We start from the raw sequence: 20,263 nt of genomic DNA, 5'->3' as shown, positions 1-20,263 counted from the left end.
ACAGAGGCGTGAAAAGATGAGAATTCACTGAAAAAGCGATTGTCACTGGAGCCAACGTTTTAACAAAGAAACTTGTTTTCAGATAAAACGATGGCTCCAGTGATATTTCCTTTTTCGACCACTTATCATTGTTTGTTACACAGATGACCACTTTCAGTGTGTTAGATGATGCAAACATTTATTCGCTAAAGAAGATCAGCCAAGCAAACACTCACTCAGTCCTTAGGTGGCCTCACTTTGCTTCTCCTGAATTTTTAAGTCGATGTCCAAGATCTCCTGCTGCTTGCTCTTGGCAGTCTTCCTTAGGCTGTTTGACTTCATGATGCAAGTCAGGTCCCTGGTTGCCCCTGCTTTTTCTGCATACGAGTCTGCTGAAGCTGTCAATTCTGCAACTGCAGCTTCTAGTTTCTTTTTCTTCCTTCTGAGAGTTTCAATCTCCTTATCAATGCAGCGTTTCTTCCACTGTTTCGCATCTTCACGCTCCTGTTTTTTCTGTGTTTCCAAAAAGGCACGGTATTGGCTCCTCGCAGAAGCCACAGATGCTCTCGATTCCTTTGTGATGGGCACATTGAAAATGCCACCTGCTACGTGTACAGCATCACAGATAATCCGCTGTGAAATGTCCTGCGTCCATACCAAGTTCATGCTTTTTGCACGCATCCATCAAGTTTGACGAGTGCGATGGTGCTGGCTGTGGGTCATTAGCTTGACATTCAGATATCGTCAGGAAGCTCCTTATCATGCAGCTACTCCCGGCGGCTTGCATGTGATCTCTATGCTTTGCACTTTTTAGATTGCTTTTTAGTGCCGACTCCACCATGGTAGTGATATCGAAACACTTACAGCAAACTCTGCATTTTGCCTTGAGCGGATTTGATATGTGCACGCAAGCCACTCTCGCTAGTTGTCGATGTTCAACCATGACCTCTGGAATTTGCATTTTCCGGGCATTGTTTGCACGAGAGTTGACTGGCACACACTACGCTGCAGATGCACAAAATGTCACGATACCGCGGCACGCGCACACCCAAGCACTACACGTGCAATAAATCTCGCAATACAACCACACATACACATATCAGTGCTAAGCGTGCACAAAATGTCACGATGGAACCGCACACGCATGCATAAGCATCACACGTGCACAAAACGTGACGATACAACCACACACGCAAGCGCTAAACACGCACAAAGTGTAACACTTCGACCCCGCAGCCACACAAACAATGGCGGCCATTTATCTACTCAACTGGAAAGCACACAGGAAATGGATGACAGGAAACGGTAGACAAGCCAGTGTCATTGTGGCCAGACGTTCACGTGCTTACTTGACTTTGTACGAAACTTGCACTCTATTTTTAACAATATCGCAGCATGATTTCAGGTGGGTTGAAATTCTATGAAATACAATCACTGAAAGTTTATTAAAAACAAAAATTTAGGAAACTCAAGGATTTTCAAGGATCTGCGAAAATTCCAGGACTTTCAAAGCCTTGAAAACAATCCTTTCAAATTCAAGGGTTTTCAAGGGTTTCAAGGACCCGCACGAAATTATTTAGACATATGAGGGCCTCTCCTGTCTAAAAGGAGCGACGCATTATCATGGGCGGCAGAGTTCTGGGTAGAGTGTTCCTGTCAGGAAGTTGGATTGGATAAGATGGCTGTGAGAGGCGCGAGGCATGAACAAAAAGGCTTCTGCTGTTAGCAAAAAAAAAAAAAAACCTCGCAGGACTGCGCCTCCCCCCCCCCCCACTCCCAAGTTAAATGCAAAGTGAAACCATCGGTCAAGCTCTGTCTGCTTTCGTGGCCTTTGGGATCCCGGGCGACGGACAGACACGTTGCGGAGGATGACTACTTTGAAGTGCGGTTTCTCTCTCCCTATCTCTGTCTCTCACACAGCTAGGACTGTTACCGGGTGTCTAACGCGAATGTAAGAGCATTGGCAGCGGTGTGAAAACAATGAATTTTTCAGAAAGCCCTGCCGCTGCTTGGCATGCTGCCAATTTCTCTAGTCGATTCATGTCGAGGCATATATAGTAATTGCGCGGGAGCGTCTTGGCACCGGCGAATTTCGTCGCTACCCGCGCGGGAGCAACTTGGCGCGCGGGAAAAATCACCGCCGGCACAGCCACGCTTGCCTTGGTGACCTCAGCGACACATTAGCAAAGGTTATAATAAGTTTAGACTGGTTGTCGATAAGGACGATAATATACATACCTTGCGCAGCAGGCCGTGCGATATTCGCCCTATGCCGTCGCTGAAGATGTACTCGCGATGGGAACCATCGCTACTGCGGCCAGGGGCTGCGTGGCGGATGTCCTGTTCCACAGACGTGTTTTGGCGTGGGACCGTTAACAGACCCAACGACTGCGAAAAAGCCTGCACGCAGGAAAAGAGGTCTAACGAGTGGGCCACTTCGCCATAGATGACTGGCTATAAGATTGGGGATACAGAATTCATGTTTGTGCAGCTGGGAGTTGTCAAACTTGTGAAACCATTGCGCAAGTATAGAGGACATTGAAGAGTAGCTTCTCAAAAGTAGAAAGTGTATAATGGAAACACCTCCATAATAGGCACTGGTACTCCAAAACGAGGCTGATTTACTCAGAAAGGAGGCTGATTTGCCTGGTTAGATCTCAGGGCACCGTCCGCGCAGTGTCGTAATTATTTATGAACACTAGTCTTACTTTCCATTCCCCTCTGGAGCATTTTGACACTCCCGCATTCGATTCGAAAACGCGCAAGGCATAACTTATGATGTTGTGGATAATTTCACAGTCAGCTATGAGTCACTGCCCATGGCGCCTGATCTCTGCGGACCACTGATCAATGAAGGGCTCACACTGCTACCATGCCATCCAAACATTTATGGATTAACGCAATGCACATGGCCCTCAAAGTGTGATGAATGATGGTGAATGGCAGAGACACTTGGCTCAGCCTTCTTGCAAACAAAAGCTCCGTTATTAAAAGCAAAGAAGAGATTCCCTCACACACTTTTATGCAATTTAGTCGCTTTTCTCGTCACCTCTCTCAACAAGAACGTGACTGGCCTCTGACCTGTCCGAGCCGTGCCATGAACTTGGGCACGCTGGGTATGGTTGAGAGGTCACCGATTCCATCACGTATCTGCTCCGCGGTGCGGCCCTGATTGTCATGCGCGTAGAACCAGATGCCGTGGTTGCGTAACTGGCTCGTCGAGCAACCCAGGAACATGAACCGGCGGCCACCAATCTTCAGGCCGGACGACAGCGGAGGCTTGATCACCTGCAGAAAACAAGCCCAAGGTTGAAGAGAGGACCTAAATGGATCTTTACATTGTCATCGCAAAGAGCACATCCCATGCAAAACTTTCCTCGGTGTTCCTATCCAATATCTTCATGCAGTTATGTGCCCTCCTCTGCACTTCATCTATATGGATCCATGCAGCAGCGGAACAAAAAAGCGACGGCGAAATCAAATTAAAATAGGCAAATAGAAGCTCAGCGATTTGAGACTGAAATGTAGCACTACTGCTAACGTAGATTTGTCGCATGAAATTCTGATTCCCTGTGCCTTTCAGTGCGAAAGCAATTAGCCGCACTCATCGGGTATCAGCGGTGTTTGTGCGTGTGAAGCCTTTCAGTAGCAAGTGTATTACCGACTCACTAGGTGAGTGGACACGTCAGTCGCACTGTGAATAGGCGGCGCTGTCCACCTACAATTTGAGGCAGTTACGTGCCTTTCCTTCTCTCAAAACCAGTGGAATGTTTAGACTGTCGATTTTGAACAAAGGAAGGAACATAACTGGATCCTTGAGTAGGAGGAGAGACACCTCAACAGTGCTCTGAGGTATGTGGCAGTGGTGTCCATGTGAAAAAAAACGTGCTTTCGCCCAGTCTTTTGTGCTTGGCAATGCTAAACCGCCAGCCATTTTTTTCCCCTTGAGACTTCAGCTACTGCATTTTTTTCAAAAATTAAGTACGCTACGGCTACTTGTTCACTGAGCGATCATGAACCTCCCAACAGCGTACCGCGCTGAGAAAGTCGTCCTTGCAGGCACCCAGCGAAAAGGAGATGAGCTTGCAGTCGTCGTCCCGCACGACGATGCGCAGGGCGTAATCTGGGTCGCAGTGCTGAAGCAGGCGGCTCTTGCACACAAGTTGAGGGGGCATGTAGACGCGCCGAGTGGGAGTCAGGATCACCTTGCGCACCTTGACCATATGGGACGGTAGCTCCTGGGCGATCACCGAGCCTGTGAAAACGTCGATGCGCTGCCGGTGTGCGCGATACCGGAAGTACAGGTGCTCCAGGGCACTGCGGAACCAGAACACCTGCGCCATACCGCGCCACAAGGACACTGTTCTTGATATGCTGGATATATAGAAGCGTTGCACAAAGATCGGTAGGAAAAAGAGACAATAGCGTTGATGTGCAATAAGCATTGAAAGGAACTGTAGTCCGAGAAGAAATGAAATTTTTTTTTAAACACGATTATGTTCAGGGCTCACTGGCACTTCTAACATGTAAACTGAATTTTTTCCGTCACTTTCCGCTTAAAATGACACCTTGAGATCTAGCTCCTCAAATTGCTAAGCTACGCACCCTTCACTTATCTGTGTGCCCCTATTATCACACAATTAGCATACTGCATTTCAGCATGCAGTCTTTAACCGATCACATGTCTTTATACAGAGTTCTTTGTGTATCAAACTGAGTCCTCATTCAGTTCTGTAATATTGCGCACTTGTCAGCCACCTTACAGCAGCGCAGTCTACACCATGTCATGCAGCTCTGCACGAACATCAGAGGTCTCCCATGCGCCCTCATGGTGTTACGCTTAGACCTTTTGAATAAACGCTCCCTGAACGTCGGTACGCACCGTACGCTAGCACGGTGGAATTCTAAGCGATTTATCCGATGATCAGGCACACAATAAAAAATGTCCGACATCGGTGGCTCGCATTGCATGAAAGCAAGCGTTATCTACATTTTTTTTTGCGATACACTGGGAAGTTACAGGAAACCGGACTTTGAATTTTGTAGCGGAAAATGTCGTGAGCAAGCTTGGTCACGGCAAGCAATGTGCTGACAATAATGCAGATACAACACCTTTGAAAGATTAAAGTGAAACTTTGCTAAGAAAGCAGCATGTCACTTTTCGATGCAGTCTCTGGCAGTTCCCACTTCCGCTACCATTCCCCTACATAGTCTGCAAGCCGTCGTGAAGGAATGAGGTGGAATGCTGACACCATAAGCGCACTCCATTTGTAGCAACTTCGTCGCGAAAGAAGCAGGTGCCCCTCAGGTGTTCATCTTGGAAAAACTGGTGGAGGAGTTCAGGAGAACAACCTGCCGGGCTAGTTGGTTATGAATTCTGTTTACTAGGAAGCGCAAGAAACGGGCTAGGGACAGAGTAGGGGACATGAGCGCTCGTGAACGTGTTTCTATGTCCCCTACATGGTGGAGGAGGTCCATTGCTTCTGGTCGGTTGCGCGTTCCCAAGAAAGAGGACACTGCAAACTTGATTGTAACTTGTTTCACTGTCTTTTCGTAATTCGTTACACTGCCTTCCTCACATTGCCACTAGCCTCATTTTACCGTCACTATCCAAGAAAAAAAACGAGGTCCTACTAGTGCACACGTCTGCGTAGTGTTGTCATGGGCACAAACTGAACATGCTCTGCTACATAAAACACATCTGTAGTTACGCTGTTCAATTAAAAAAACTAGCAGAGGTTTAGCACTTGTTGAACCTATTAATACGAGCCAAAGCTCTGTTAAGCATGGGTACATATGGTTTGGCCCCGGAGTCAGTCTGGTGCGCGTCTTATCCATGGCGAGACAGAGAACAAGCGCCAGCGAAGCAACTGTTTTTGCAACGTTTTGCTAGACACGTGGCAGAGCAGCGATGAGGCCCGCAGCGAGCGCAGCTGCCGCGACTCCACAGCGAGTTACGTATTATGACGTTCCTTGCTACACCTTCGTTGCGCCGGCTCAAGGTGATATGCGCACTATACTTCACCTTGGGAGTTAGTGGGAAGAGTCGAGCTTTCGCTCTAAGAAAACCGCTGTTCTGCTGCTGCCTTGAGTACAAAATTCTGCAATAAAAGCTTACTCAACATACTTCAGAAAACAAATCTTACTGAATGCCCGATAGTGGGCGTTCGGCGGTGCCCGACGTGTGGAAAACTAAATACCGACCATATTAACACAGCGCCCTCTACTAAGGCCACTGGGCAATCGTGCTTTTCTTTCCATCCCTGTATAGGTGGCGCAGTATTGGCCAGGTGTGAGGCAAGCAGGCTACGGACGTTAAGAGGGCCCTTAAGATTTTGTTGTTGAAGCCAGCCTGCCAACCCGGCTCTCACCTTTCCCTGGCTAAGCGAGAAATAGATCTCGAAGAGGGCTTCTTCCAGGGCACGGGGACACTCCTCAGCGTGCGCAGCCAACTCGAGGAGCGTTTCCCGGCAGCTCTGAGCGTCCATCGCGAGCTCATCGGTGACCTGCAAAGGCGGTAATCCACGTGTTGCACGTCCACGTTCGACTGTGCAGCTTTCAAGCGCCGTTCGAGTCGTACGCCCGCTTAATTCTACTTCGCTTCGGGAAGCTCCCTATTGAACACAAAATGACACCGTAGGTCCGCAAAAATGCGCGCATAGAATAGTGACGCATTTTTGTATTTACGCCAGGTCATGGCACAGCGCGATATGCCAGAACCGCCAACGCAGCAATTCTCCGAACGTCATCTTTATTCATCAACAGCGTAGATCCGACACATTGGTGTAACCCTTACTTTGGAAGCAATATGCATTCACTCGTGATAATCCTTATTGATTCTGCATTTAAAATGGTATAGTGTGGTATGGAGGGAACATCCCGAAGTGACTTATCCTATCAGGGACGTTGCAGCAGGCGACTCCAGAATTTGTGGCCGGAATTTTTTATTAATTTTGACCACCTGGGGATCTTTAACGAACAACGACAGCGCACACCGCACGGGCGCTTTTGCGTTTCGCCCCACTAAAGCGTGGCAGCCGCGACCAGAATTGGAACCCGGGTCCTCCGGGTCAGTAGCCGAGCACCGTAACCACTCAGCCAATGCGGCAGCTACGTTTAGAACGCACTTGACATGAATCTCCTGGAGGTCGTGTACATGGAAATTATGTGATGTACTTGATCCAATTCCGACGGATATAGAGACATGCAAAGGGTGTCTTGTACTGTCTGTCTTGTATGTCTTTTAACTTAATCTACAGAAAGCGAGAAGTTTGAAAGTGACAAGAACAAGAAATGTTCAAGAGAATCGAAGGTCTCACGCCGACGTCCTGGAACATTTCTAATCCGCACACTTTTGACCTTTGTTCTTGGGGTAAAGATCACAAGAAATCCACGCAGTGAGTTAAATCCCTACCTGAAAGCTCTCAGACCAGACGCTGAGCAAGGCGTACATGACGCCGAAGTCCTGCACGCTGGGCCTGGCCACTGCCTTCAACTCGCGTGCCTGCAACTCACGCACTGGCGCGTAAAAAACCTGCACGTTTTTGCGCGTGCGCAGGATCAGGTTGCAGAGAGGCACCCAGTGGCGTGGTCCACTGAGCGTCAGGCGCATCACGCGGCTCCTGCCCAGAACGTCGGCACCACACTTGAAGGGTCCTTCACCGAACTCGACGGCCCGGTCCCACGGGGTGGTGTCGGACAGGTCGAACTGCGACAGGCAAGGTGGTGGGTGAGCAAGCTGCTGTGCGGCCTATTTTGAGGCTGACTGGAATCAATTATTATTATTTCATGGGTCAAGGAACCAACTCAGGTTAATGATGTTCTGGTCGAAATCAAGAAGAGCTATAGCATTGCAGTCCATTTGCAGGGCCCGTAATGCGAATGCACGATAACCGATGGTCACTTAAGGTAACAGAGTGGATTCTAAGAGAAGGCAAGTGTAGCAGTGGGAGGCAGAGACTAATATGGGCGGATGAAATTAGGGAGTTTGCTGAGATAAGGTGATCGCAGCAGCAAAGGACAGGGTTAATTGGAGAGACGCGCAAAAGCCTTTGTCCTGTGTTGGCACAGTTATACTATTGCTGCTGCTGATGATGATGATGACTGACCTAAGTTCAGCGCCCATCATCTACACTAATGGCTGTATTAGGAATGAACTTCTAGAGTCACCACTGTCATAACTTAACGTTTGTGTAAAAAAACAGTGAAGTCACGACTGTACTGTCACACTATCACTATGCCCTGTGAATGGGATAGGGAATATATGGGCTCTGGGCCCGTCAAACGAAACTTTTGAGATTAACGGCGTAGTCGTTTTGACATTTTTGTGTGGATTCCCATTGCCCGAAGTCTGTTAATGCCTCTCGAGAAAGAAGGAGAGCGGGACATGGTTGAAAAAAAAATTGAGATACCAGTAACTGGGAAACAAAGGCTAGGCGGTTAGAGTGAAAGTGCGCAAGGAGCAGAGGACGCAGAAGCAAAAGGTTGTATGCCCACTCTTGGTAGTGGTCGTGAAGCTTCACACCGTGCTCTTGTAAGCAGCAGAAGACTGGTGACGCCTAAAATGCATTTTACGCCCATTAATATCCCCTTCACCACAGCAGTCACTGGTGCAGTTTCCTATACAGCTTTCCTTGCAGTCCTCCAATTTTCCGTGTTGCCTCACAGCTGCCCTTCTCTGCAATGATGAAGAAATCTACGACTAAAGGAAACTGTAGTGGAAGGGGAAACTGTAAGAGTACAGGAGTGTGTTTGTAGACAGTCAGGTTTTTCTCTTTTAGTCCATTGAAAGCAATTAACGATATAGCGCTGCTCACCTGTGGCAGGTAGTCGCCCTCGCGGTTGCACTGGCTGGTGGCGCTGTTGCCAGCGCACACCTTGTACAGCAGCGGTGGGTGCAACAGCTGCAGGTAGACAATAGTGCATGTCGGCGACGTCTTGCGCAGAATGATGCGGCAGATCGTCGAGTACCGCACCAGCAGCCGGAACCGCGTGGAGCTCCGCTTGCGGACATCCACGAAGTACAGGTACAACCCATTGAAACAGTGCTCAAAGTGCGCATTGCACTGTGTCACCTGGTGGAAGAGAAGGCATTCAGAAGAAGGGCCTAAACCGAATTATTCCGCTCCGACTGCGAAACTGCCGTACTTTTTAAGTATGCCTATCCATGTTGGTACAGTTTTGCACTTCCAATTTATGCAGTGAGGCTAATACGTTCCAGGCCCTCGAAGAGCTTTATGTACTGTAAGCAAAGTATATCACATCCCTTCAGAGTCCTCTCTTAAGACTGAGGATACATTTCCTCGTCATTTGCGATGTCATGCAACCTAGCCTCGTCACCCCAAATCGTTGTTCCCTAAGAAAAATTGGACGACGAATTGCAGGTCGTTGATACAGGAAGGAGTACATAAAATTGGTTGTTTGAAATCATCCACACAGTGTAAAGCACACCCCCTTCCCCTCTCACTAGTGTTTCTAAATCTTTCTGGAGCTGATCTTCACAGAATTCAATTGCCACAACAATTTAGGCTGCATGCCAACCAAGCCAACTAGACATGTAGGGAACCAAATGAATGGATAAGGGGTCCTTGTGCCAAAGTGCGTGACCATCAGGCCCAAAGCTCTGCTTTGCCATCACGTACCCAAGACCTGTCCTTGAAAAAAGGGTTAGATTTAATGTGCCTATGAGCTGCCACTGCCTTCCAGAAAAGAGATGCATTGACAAGTCCTGACTACCATTCTCATGTCTCCCTTACCACTGGGGCTCTCAGCATCATCGAGACTATTTGCCCAACAGAAAAACACGCTGTTTTTAGGATACGACACTTTGTCCTCACAGACTGCAATGCAGTTTATTCCCATGACCTTCCACCATGCAACCACAACTGCCATAACTCGAACTTCTGGATGGACACCGTCAGAAAACAGCCTACTGGAATCTCATCTCACCTTAAAGCCTTCAGGCGAGGTCAGCTCACTGTTGGGACAAGCCGTCTTCGCAGATGAGCTTGTCCCATCAGAAGGGCAGCTAGACTTGGCCCCTCTTCCCTTCTTTCCCCGCTTCACAGACATTGATTTGCCGGAGTGGGAACACGAAGACTTGGCCGACGAGAGTGGCGATGGCGGAGGCGGCATTGTGTAGGTGCTGTCAAAGTGCGCCACAAAAGTGTTGTACCCGAGGAAGCAGCCGAGGGCGAACGCGTTCACGGGTACGTCCTTGTGCTCCGTGGCTATCTGGGTGCTGTATGGGTCGCAGAACTCCTCGAGCTCCTCGGATGCAAGCCACCATTCTGGCGGGCCAGACTTGCCCGCAGCCGCGCCGTTATTAGAGCCGTTCTGGTATTGGTCGCACCTGCGGATGCGAATGTAAAATTGACACGCGGAACCAAAAGCTGGTACAAGCTCAAGAAGCCATATGTTCGAACACAAATGGTGGCACTCTCAACACCCTGGCCACCTCAATATGGTGGCTATGAGCCCGCAGAAACCGATAGTTCATTAATTGCACCAGGCAAGAAATTCTGAATTGAAATGTCTGCATAAACGTGCCCCCCACCCTCCCCCAGTTTCTGAGACTGAACAGACGGAGGTGCCGATAATACTTTGCGCAGTAAGTTGTTTATGAAGCTCTGCAACCTCTTCCTCTCGATCACCATATTCTGAGCAGTGCTTCACAATTCATCTGGATATCTCAAATGGCACTGCAGTCATCTTAGTTCCTGTGTGCACAAATCTGCTAACCTCCGATTTTTGGACCCATTTCAGCGCATATGAGGAGCTTCTCAACTTATGCGACAGTAGAGGATTGATAATATGATTGTTGAGGACGACCGAAGACCGGCTAAGGGAAAAGCCAGAAGTACTTGTCGCGCACTCACCACTTAAGTACGATATGCATGAACGAGTCCTTGGGTGACCGCTCAAGTTTCAGCGTCACGTTTGCCGTCCAGTTGGGGCTCTCGTAGACTTCCACCTCGCCGCAGTCTCCGGCCACCACTTGGCCCACGGCGCACTGCAGACCGAGCAGCCGCCGAAGCTGAGATGCCGTCGGCGTGCCCCATCCGGAGTCCAGACAATGGACGCGCAGCGCCATCTCCCGGCAGTTGTCCTGTCGGTCGCGAGCGCAAAATGCGGATGTCGGTGGCATCGGCCCCGGAAGCAATGGCTTTGAAGGAGGCTCCATAGTGGCAGGTGACTATCTTGCCCTTTCAAACTCGGTGACTGGCTTCTGAGTTGAGTACGACAATGTGTTCTGCTTGAGCGGAAGTCGCACAAGACCGACGGGTGGACCCGGAGCTGCTCGCTGTCTTGGCCTTTGTTGCGAGCTGCGAAGAGGCGTTGCATAAGTAATTAGGGCTGAATTCAGCAGCTGCAGTGACCATGAGTGACAGCATTCCTGATGTTGGGCACCACAACTTCATTCTGGCATAAAAACCGTGATTGCAGTTAACACAGCGCTACCACATCCTGAAACATTAAGCGCCGCATCCTTCTAGTCTTGCTCGGAATCGCAGAAGGGTCTAGCCAATTGACGAACAACTAACGTCTCGCAAAATGTCCTTATATGTCTGCTGCAAAAACCAGGAGGTATCAGGATTCTTGCACCAGAAAGTTGCAATTGGCGTGTCGTAAGAGGCTTCTTTTCCTCCAAGTAGTCTCCACCGATCAGGGAGGTGACCTACCGAGGTCTAAGGCCTACGTAGACTGCGAAACGGCATTGAAGCGTACTGCTTCGGATGAACGACTGCCACGTGGGTGGGGCACTGCTATGCCTAGGTGGCCTAAGCAATTGAGGAAGCGTAGCGGAAGGCTTCGGATGGATGACGAACACGCGGGGCCGCATGTTTAGGCGGTCTAGGTCGATTACAGGCCGGTACCTTAGCGGATCGAGTGCTTTGGATGAAAGATGACCGTATAGGGCACCATTAAGCCTAGGTCGATTAAGGGCCTGCACCGCAGCGAAGTGCTTCAGGTGAATAATTAACGAACACATGGGGCACCAATCCAACTAATAACACCCCGACATCGCATCGGTATGCTTGGAATGAATTGAAAACACGAGCAGCCCCACTCGCCAATGGGTGACCAGGGTCGACAACGGCCCGACACCGCAGCGGAGAGCTTCGGATGAATGACAAGCTTACAGGCCAGAACTACGTACGTCAAGGGGCCTTGGTCTATTACGGGCCAGCACCGTCCTTCCGATGGAGGACGAGCGCGTTGAGAATCGCAAGGACTTAGTCAATTACGGCTCTTCATCGCAATGGAGTGGTTCGGAACAACAGCTACGTAGCGCATAGTCAGTGAGCGCCGAAATCATAGCCAGAGAGCATTTTCCCACTTTCGTCTGCATTGGCATGAGCCCGAGCAACGAACCGGAGATGTTGTCCTCGAGCAGGGCGCCGCTAAATTGTAACAAGCCTTGCGATTCGACTACCTCTCCTGCCTGGCGCTGCTTCCATTGCTATAGTTTCAAAAGGGCACGGATTCATGAAGGCTCAGAATCGCATTTGTTCCCACCCTTTGTGGCGCAAAAAATTTGGCTGAGGATTTGCTCTGCTAATCCAGGATATACAAAGCTGTTCATTAGCGTTGTCTCTGACATCGAAGTCTACGTTGATTTTGAGGAAAGGAGAGGCAAATAGCTGGCTCCCTGGTTCAGTGGACGCCTCAATCCCACTTTGAGGTACGCGGCGGTGGTTAGAGAGAAAGAGAGATGTGGACTGCAATCATTAGCGCTGACAACGTTGTGGCAGACACGCGGCACTGCAGCAATAAGCCGCAGCGTTCATTGGCTGACCAACCTCCCGCGATCAACCAATAACTGCCACCTGGCAGGGTAGGCGCGGTGACTAACCAGTGTGCGGAACGCACACTCATCCTTACAGACACCAAGCCGCGTCTACAATAGCCCGATACACCAAAGCTTTCGCTCTCTAACTAGGTTCAGCAGAAGTTACGCCGCGGATAATTTTTTTTTCAGCTGATGCTCGGCTAGATCACGTGGTCAGGCAAAAACCGCTCCGCGGCTGCGGAGCCCCGGCGCAGTGACGGCTCGGCGATGTCACGCGATGGACTGCTATGGCAGCGATTCCAAGTCTCGGCGATGTCACGCGATGGGCTGCTATGGCAGCGATTACACGTCTCGTGGCGTCACGTGGTGGTGACGTCACGTTTCTCGCATCCGAGTTAGCACGCTCCTGCTAGGCCAGTAAAGCTTTTGTTTTAAATAGGGCGCGCTCGGTCTAGGCGAAGCTATAGGTGGCGTATGGTGAGCAGCGGCAATAGTCACCCCAGTGACTAAGCGACAAAAGGATGCTAGCACCCAGCCTCAACAACTTCCGAACTCCCAGATGGCCACACAGTCCCGGTTAATGCATCTAAAACGCAAGGCTGGCTACCGGGGGCTGGTCCGGCGCCGGTCGTGATAGGGCCTTAGCACAGCCAGGAAGGTTTGAGCACCGGACCATCCAGAGAACAAGCCATATAGGCCTAGCTGCCGGAACCTGAGAGCTGCCGTGACACAACGTGCGAGCGTTCTTCTTTGCAGCAGGCGTTTGCCGTTCTACGAGGTTATATCCCGTGGTCCTTCGCCATAAGCCACGCGGACACGAGCCTCTTGCTATACTCTAGCTTCGTCGTCGTCTTCCAAGTCGTTGCTAGAGGAAAGTGCTCATTAATAGTTCTGATCTTAATTTTTAAGTAAACGTTATGCATGCCCTCGCATTTGAGGTAAAACTGATTTCTACGAGTAGCGTTGCATGAGTGGAACAGCAGACGTTAAAGGTGTAGCGTGGTAGTGCATTCATGAATGAATTGCTATTGTCATCAACGGCCGAGCCACAGCATGTCGACAATTCAGTGCGTTTGTTACCTTTGGCGAAAAGAAGCGCACCATATCTTCTTTAATGTACATGCCAATAAAAAAAAAATTGTAGTGCTATGCTTACGTGTTTCAGCGGAAGCCGAATGGCCCTCCCCATACGAATTATTTCGACACTCTCTTCCGATAGATATGGCCGCGCGGTCGACCAACGGCGCCGGCGTCTCGATCGAAGAAGTTCAGTCCTCGCCACTCGCCTCAACGCTCTCGCTGCACAGCCATTGTCAACACCACCGCTAACGGTGTGTTCTTGTTCAGCTCGATATCACGATACTTAATTTCGACTTTCCCGTCGGAATGGAGAATATTCACTTCTGCCGGCATGGCGAATCTACGAGCACCCCACAGCACACACCTTTCGCAATATCCGTCGTGGACTACCAGCACCTCGTTAATGCGGCATTCAAATGCGCACATGTGCGGGCGGCTGCGTCTTTTGAGGAAAGTGCGCAGTAACTTTCTGCCACGGCTTGCCGAGCTTGCTGGCGGAGCCCCCCACTACGCTACCTCTTTCTCCGTTCCTTGCTTCACTCACTCCTTTATCGATGCCTGACTGGCACACGTTCTGAACACTGCAAGTATAGGTTGTTCTCCGTATATACGTTTTGCCATTATATATATATATATATATATTGCCGATGTCGGTATTACAAGTGGCAATTTATAGTGCACGTTAAAGTACCCCGCGAGGTCTGAATTATCAGGAGCCCTCTGCTACGGCACCTCTCTCTCTCTTCCTTGTTTCACTCTCTACTTTCTCTCTTTCCCCACGGCAGGGTTGAGGTGTTCACCGAGATGTCAGAGATTTACCATACCTTTCCTCTCCCCCCAAAAAAATTTTTCTTTCCATCCCGCGTCCTAAAGCTCAGCAGCGCAGCACTGTAACTACTATGAAAATGAAAATTGCTTATGGGGAAAGGAAATGGCGCAGTGTATGTCTCACATACCGGCGAAAACCTGAACTGCGCACTAAAGGAAGAGTTAAAGGAGAGAGTGAAAGAAAGGAAGAGGTGCAGTAGTGGAGGTCTGCGGTATAATTTCGACCCGCTGGGGATCTTCAACGTGCATTGACACTGCACAGCACACGGGCGCCTAAGTGTTTAGCCTCCATCGAAACGCGGCCGCCGAACCCGACCGCGGCGGCCGCGTTTCGATGGAGGCGAAACGCTAAGGCGATGTCAGTGCACTATCCCTGCCCCGGATTAGGGGCGTAAGGTTTAATAGTTTTCTTCATAACCAATAACCCACAGCAGCAGGTGGGTTTTGATATCACGTGCGCAGCTGCACCAGCATCAAAGTACACGCAGCGGCATCGAAGAAAATCTCTTGGGATAGCTCGTTCGGGAGCACGTTGCTGGATCACACCGCAGGGTAAACGGAAGGGAGGCCGCGCCGCGTCTAGTACCTTTTAAAGCTCTAGCTTTTAAACCGGAGAGACAGGGACCTAACCCACGATCACGAGACCACTCCTTGCCCATAGCAGGCGACTCGCGCTAGCTTGGTCCTAATCACTTGGGGCAACAAACGATGCCACATACGGCGCTATATACAAACAACGACAAACGCATCCCATAATAATAATTGGTTTTTAGGGGAAAGGAAATGGCGCAGTATCTTTCTCATATATCGTTGGACACCTGAACCGCGTCGTAAGAAAAGGGATAAAGGAGGGAGTGAAAGAAGAGGTGCCCTAGCTGGTGGGCTCCGGAATAATTTCGACCACCTGGGGATCTATAACGTGCACTGACATCGCACAGCACACGGGCGCCTTAGCGTTTTTCCTCCATAAAAACGCAGACCCCGTGGTCGGGTTCGAACCCGGCATCGGGATCAATAGCCAAGCGCCCTAACCACTGAGCCACCGCGGCGGGTACAAACGCGTCCCAAGATAACCTGCTGTGACTGGACGACGCAGCGTTCTGCGTTACTGTGCAGTACCAACCGCAGCAGTTATGATAGAGCTACCACAGGCGAAGTGGCACATAAGACTCGTTGTGGAAGGGTCATAGATGCAGCCGAGGCAGAGCGACATGCTCGGAACGCTGCACGTAAGTGGGAAACGGGAGCCACAAACGTGCTTCGCGTCTAACAGAAGACGAACGCTGTCGGGACGCTGCAATGCATCTCGAAGTCCTACTGGACTCACGTGCTCTGGTGGCATATTGTAAAGAAAACTGTGCGGTCATTGCAGCTGGCGCGAGCAGTCTTCCACGCAAGACTAAATAGGCATTCGCGATAAAGGGCGCCGCTGTCGCGGAGCAAAAATTACTCACCTTAGGCAAAACAGATCCCTCGTTGAACTCAAGCTTCTTTAGGAGCAAAATAACGCAAGGCTGGCCACCCGGCGCTGGTCGGGCGCCGGTCATGACAGGGCCTTAGCGCAGCCAGGATAGTTAGAGCACAGGACCATCCAGAGAACAAGCGATAGGCCTAGTGGCCGCAATCCGCCAACTGCCGTGACACGTGAGCGTTCTGACAGCAGCCGTTCTACGTGTGTATGAAAATGATGATGATGATTATGATGTCATGTGACTTTATGTCATTGTCGTTAGCTTATCAAAGGATGCCACATACCCACACTGGGGGATCGGCCAAGTCGAACACACGGGCTTGACGTCCCGTCTGTTCTCCGTCAGGTAGTTACACGCAGTGACCGAACGCTCCGCGAGTTCTACCTTGAACGATTAATAACTGGACGCCCCACTCCAGTTGTAACCTACACAGTGCTGTGCGCGTGTGTGATTTAATTCCTCTAAAATGAACTAATCACGCGCACAACCTGGATACATTACTTATTGTGTAAATAGTTTGTACATATTACTTCTCCCCCTGTCCTCTATTCCTGTCCCCTCACCTCCTTCATTTCATTTCTCCATTCTGCCTGCTGTCCTTTATTTCCGCTGCCCCAGCTCAGGTGCTTCAGTATCGATGGCAGATGCCGGGGCTAGCAAAAATCTTTTCCTTCCTTTTTACTATTATTTTTAATAAAACCACTACCACCACCACCAAGAATCGGGTGGCTGTTCGCCTGTACTCAGTTATTAAAAACGAAAAGCACGCGGGAACGCAACGCCGGTGGATTCTACCTCATGAACAGAGAAAGGACAAAAGTTTTGATTTCGAAATAAATAAATTAATAATAATAATAATAATGAGCGAGATTAAAAAAAAAATTAAGTTAAAATGTAATAATTTGTAGAAAAGAAAATTTTGTTACACTTAGCAAGGCATACGGTTCTTGCCGATGGTACGTTGTCCTGAACCGCGTCATAAGGGAAGGAATAAAGGAGGGAGAGCGGCGACGGCGGCGATGAAGCAACCCACTCCTCCTCCCCGGTTGCCATGGTAACGGCGCATGCGCACAACTGGCCTCTCCCATGTAACATGGTATCGGCGCATGCGCACAACCGGCCATCGCGTGTAATACGAAATGCTCGACTGGTAGCCTAGTGTAGCTTCCGCTACAAAAAATTGAGAGGACACACTGGTCCTTGAGCCCCCACGCAACCCCACTGCACTCAAGCGCTCATGTCCCGTATTAAAGTGGCAATTTATAGTGCACATTAAAGCACGCCGCCAGGTCTGATTTATCAGGAAGCCTCTGCTGCGGCAACTCTTTTCCTTCTTTCACTCTTTACTTCTTTTCCCCACGGCAGTGTTGAGGTGTTCACCGAGATGCATACCCTATACTTTCAAAAAACAAAAAAAAATTCTTTTCATCCCTCATCCTAGAGCCTAGCCAGGGAACACCTGTAACTGCTATGAAAATGAAATTGAAATTAGGTTTTGGGGGAAAAGAAATGGCGCAGTACAGGTCTCACAAATTGGCAGACACCTGAACCACGCCTTAAGGGAAGGGATAAAGGAGGGAGTGAAAAGAAGAAAGGAAGAAAGAGGTTTCCTGATAGCCATGCCCTGTGACACCTGCGTCAAAGTACAAGCAGCAGGCATAGAAGAGTCTTCGAAGCACATTGCTGGAGCACGCCACATGGCAAACGGAAGGAAGGCTACGCCGCGTCCAAAACGTTTTAAAGGCGCTAGCCGTTAAAGAGAAAAAGCCATGGGCTTCACCCACGATCACGCGACCACTCCTTGCAAGTAGCTGGCGCCTCGCGCTAGTTTCGTCACAATCACTTGGAGCCCACAGTCACAACAAGACGGCGCTAAAGACAACGCCAAATGCTACAGCAACCAAAACCCACGATCAGATATGGAACCTTCAACAGCGTTTAATACACTTGCAACCGAAGTTCCCATTGTTACTCTCACTGATGGCAGCATCATGCGCAGGTTGGTTTGCATCTGTCTTGTTACAGCATGCTCCATCGCTTAACATTTACGTCCACCACACAAGAATGTGCAGGAGCGCTATATGCGCTGTTGACATGTGCAGTGCCCAAAGTAGACACTGAACCAAGCACAATGTTCATGTCCCGAAATGAGATACTGTAAACTAGTCATTTTTCTCAAGCTTGATATTTCACAAAATAAGGTAAAGTCCTGAGGAATAATTTTTGGAAAGGATAAGTGACAAGCTCCTTAGTGCTCCTTTTAGCCACATTATTCGCGGGAGCAATTTCTTGCAATGTGCTGTTTATATGATTTGTGACAAAACGAGCAAATAAGGTCTTCACAAAAATTCAATTCAAAAGTCGTTTCACAACATAAAAGAATTGGATGGAGCAACCTGTCCCTAATGGTGCTAAGTAATGTCTGCTCTTTATAATGACTCTGATGGATAAAGCTTCAGTGTGCCCATGCACACTCTCAGCACAGACAATAGCCAGATTTTTTGCAAAATATTTTTATTCCCAATGCATGGCGAATGGCTGAACAGGCTTAAGCAATGACAGGCTGTGGGTGATACCCACGGGAGACAATCCATCCTCAACACCACCGTAATATTTAGTCAGTGCAGATTCATAAAGGTCTCTTCAGAGAACAGCCAGTCTCTTAACTGAACAAGCTATCCACACCACTATATGATATAAGGGGCAAATATTTTACACAACGAACGTTTGTAGAAGACTATGTTTAATGACTAACAAAAATATTGGTGTGCTCATAAAGTGCACAAAAGTGCATAAAGAGACAGCCACAAGGATTGGATGCATCACAACAGAAAACAAACAACTGGTGGTGAGGGGAATCCTCAGTCCCCTAACCAATATTTCAACAAGACGACTTTCCTTTTCTCCCAACTCTTGTCTAGCTGCGACAGCATCATCACTCTTCGTGCGTTCACCTTTTTACATCTTCCCTTCCTTACTTCTGCCTTTTTAATCCTTCTCCCTGCTTGCCCATCCCTTCTTTTTCTCCAAATGAACATCCCAATTTCTTGGTGCATTTACATGTCATGGTGTCCTTTGCTCTCGAATATTTTGCAGAATCTACCATGTGCAGCAACATCTCCTTAAGTGCGTTATCAAATTCTTGGAGCTTCTTTTTATTTGTTTGCACTAATGACCTGCACTTTTCGTTTTCAATGCTATACCATATCCCATCTCATTATTTATGTTACGATTACTGTAGTGGAAGCTGTCTTCATCATGGGACATGAGTTTATTATTGTTGCCCTGACCACTGCTGTACTTCAATTATCAACTATTTTGTTGTCACCTCCTTAAAGCATTGCTCACAGTTTGTATGCACTTTAATATCCGTGCACTCTCTTTCTGTGACTGTACATGTTTCACCTTGTGAGGGGAAAAGGCCCCCAGCAGGTTCGAGCGTCCTCCGAGGTGGGGCCCCGGAGGATCCAGAAAAGTCGTCCCAGACCGTGCACGTCCGTAGATGTAACAAAAATGGTTTACTTAATATAGGAGAGCAGTCACTGATGAGTATGGAGCTGTGCGGCCGAGGGTCGAGGAGTGGCTCCGGTGTGAGGTTCCGCGGCCCGTCGCCGGAAAGGCGCCGGGGCCAGGTACCTCTGCAGGGTTGTTCTTCCTGCGGCCGGAAGCCGGGCGCGGAGCACCAGCACCGGTGGCGCTGACGACGCACCAGAAAGGTGACGGCCGCCCAGGTCTGGGCACCCGGGCACGGCCAGGAAGGCACCCTTTCACGGCAGGGGGTCCCAGCCACGGGACGGCAGGCACGATCCCACAGCAAGGCCGGCAAGATCTCCGGGCAGGCAGCACCTGCCTGTTCCCGGCACGGCGCCCGCACTCCGAGGAAGCGAGCGACAGGCAGGAGACACGAGACAGCAGGCTCCTGGTTGAGCAGAACTGGGCGAGGACGGCTTCCCCAGGCCTGGTCACCCGGGTTCAGGAAGCCGTTCAGCCGTGACCTCGCCTGCTCCGTTGCCCGAGCTCGTCTCCTCGTGCCGTTCGCGCCGCACCCCGCGTCTCACTTCCTTTTCTTCACCTTGCTTCTCCCGCCTGAGCGAGCATCAGGCCGCCGCTA

The 20,263-nt window shown here is 49.7% G+C and overlaps 1 protein-coding gene across 1 annotated transcript in view; it reads right to left on the bottom strand.

Annotated features, from left to right (window-relative positions):
• LOC144112836 (uncharacterized) overlaps window positions 1-20,263 on the bottom strand; it is a 56,796-nt gene that overhangs the window by 2,451 nt on the left and 34,082 nt on the right. Inside the window, exons 9-16 of the mRNA XM_077645649.1 lie at window positions 10,857-11,303; window positions 9,928-10,330; window positions 8,796-9,053; window positions 7,394-7,687; window positions 6,351-6,485; window positions 4,014-4,313; window positions 3,061-3,267; window positions 2,218-2,379 (exon numbers count right to left, since the gene is read on the bottom strand). Coding sequence (XP_077501775.1) covers window positions 2,218-2,379; window positions 3,061-3,267; window positions 4,014-4,313; window positions 6,351-6,485; window positions 7,394-7,687; window positions 8,796-9,053; window positions 9,928-10,330; window positions 10,857-11,161 — 2,064 coding nt within the window. The 5' untranslated portion in view covers window positions 11,162-11,303. The remainder of the gene's footprint in view (window positions 1-2,217; window positions 2,380-3,060; window positions 3,268-4,013; window positions 4,314-6,350; window positions 6,486-7,393; window positions 7,688-8,795; window positions 9,054-9,927; window positions 10,331-10,856; window positions 11,304-20,263) is intronic.

The sequence above is a fragment of the Amblyomma americanum genome, chromosome 1 (genome assembly GCF_052857255.1).
Source record: "Amblyomma americanum isolate KBUSLIRL-KWMA chromosome 1, ASM5285725v1, whole genome shotgun sequence".
NCBI lineage: Eukaryota > Metazoa > Arthropoda > Arachnida > Ixodida > Ixodidae > Amblyomma > Amblyomma americanum.
This window is presented reverse-complemented; position numbering and strand designations above follow the sequence as displayed.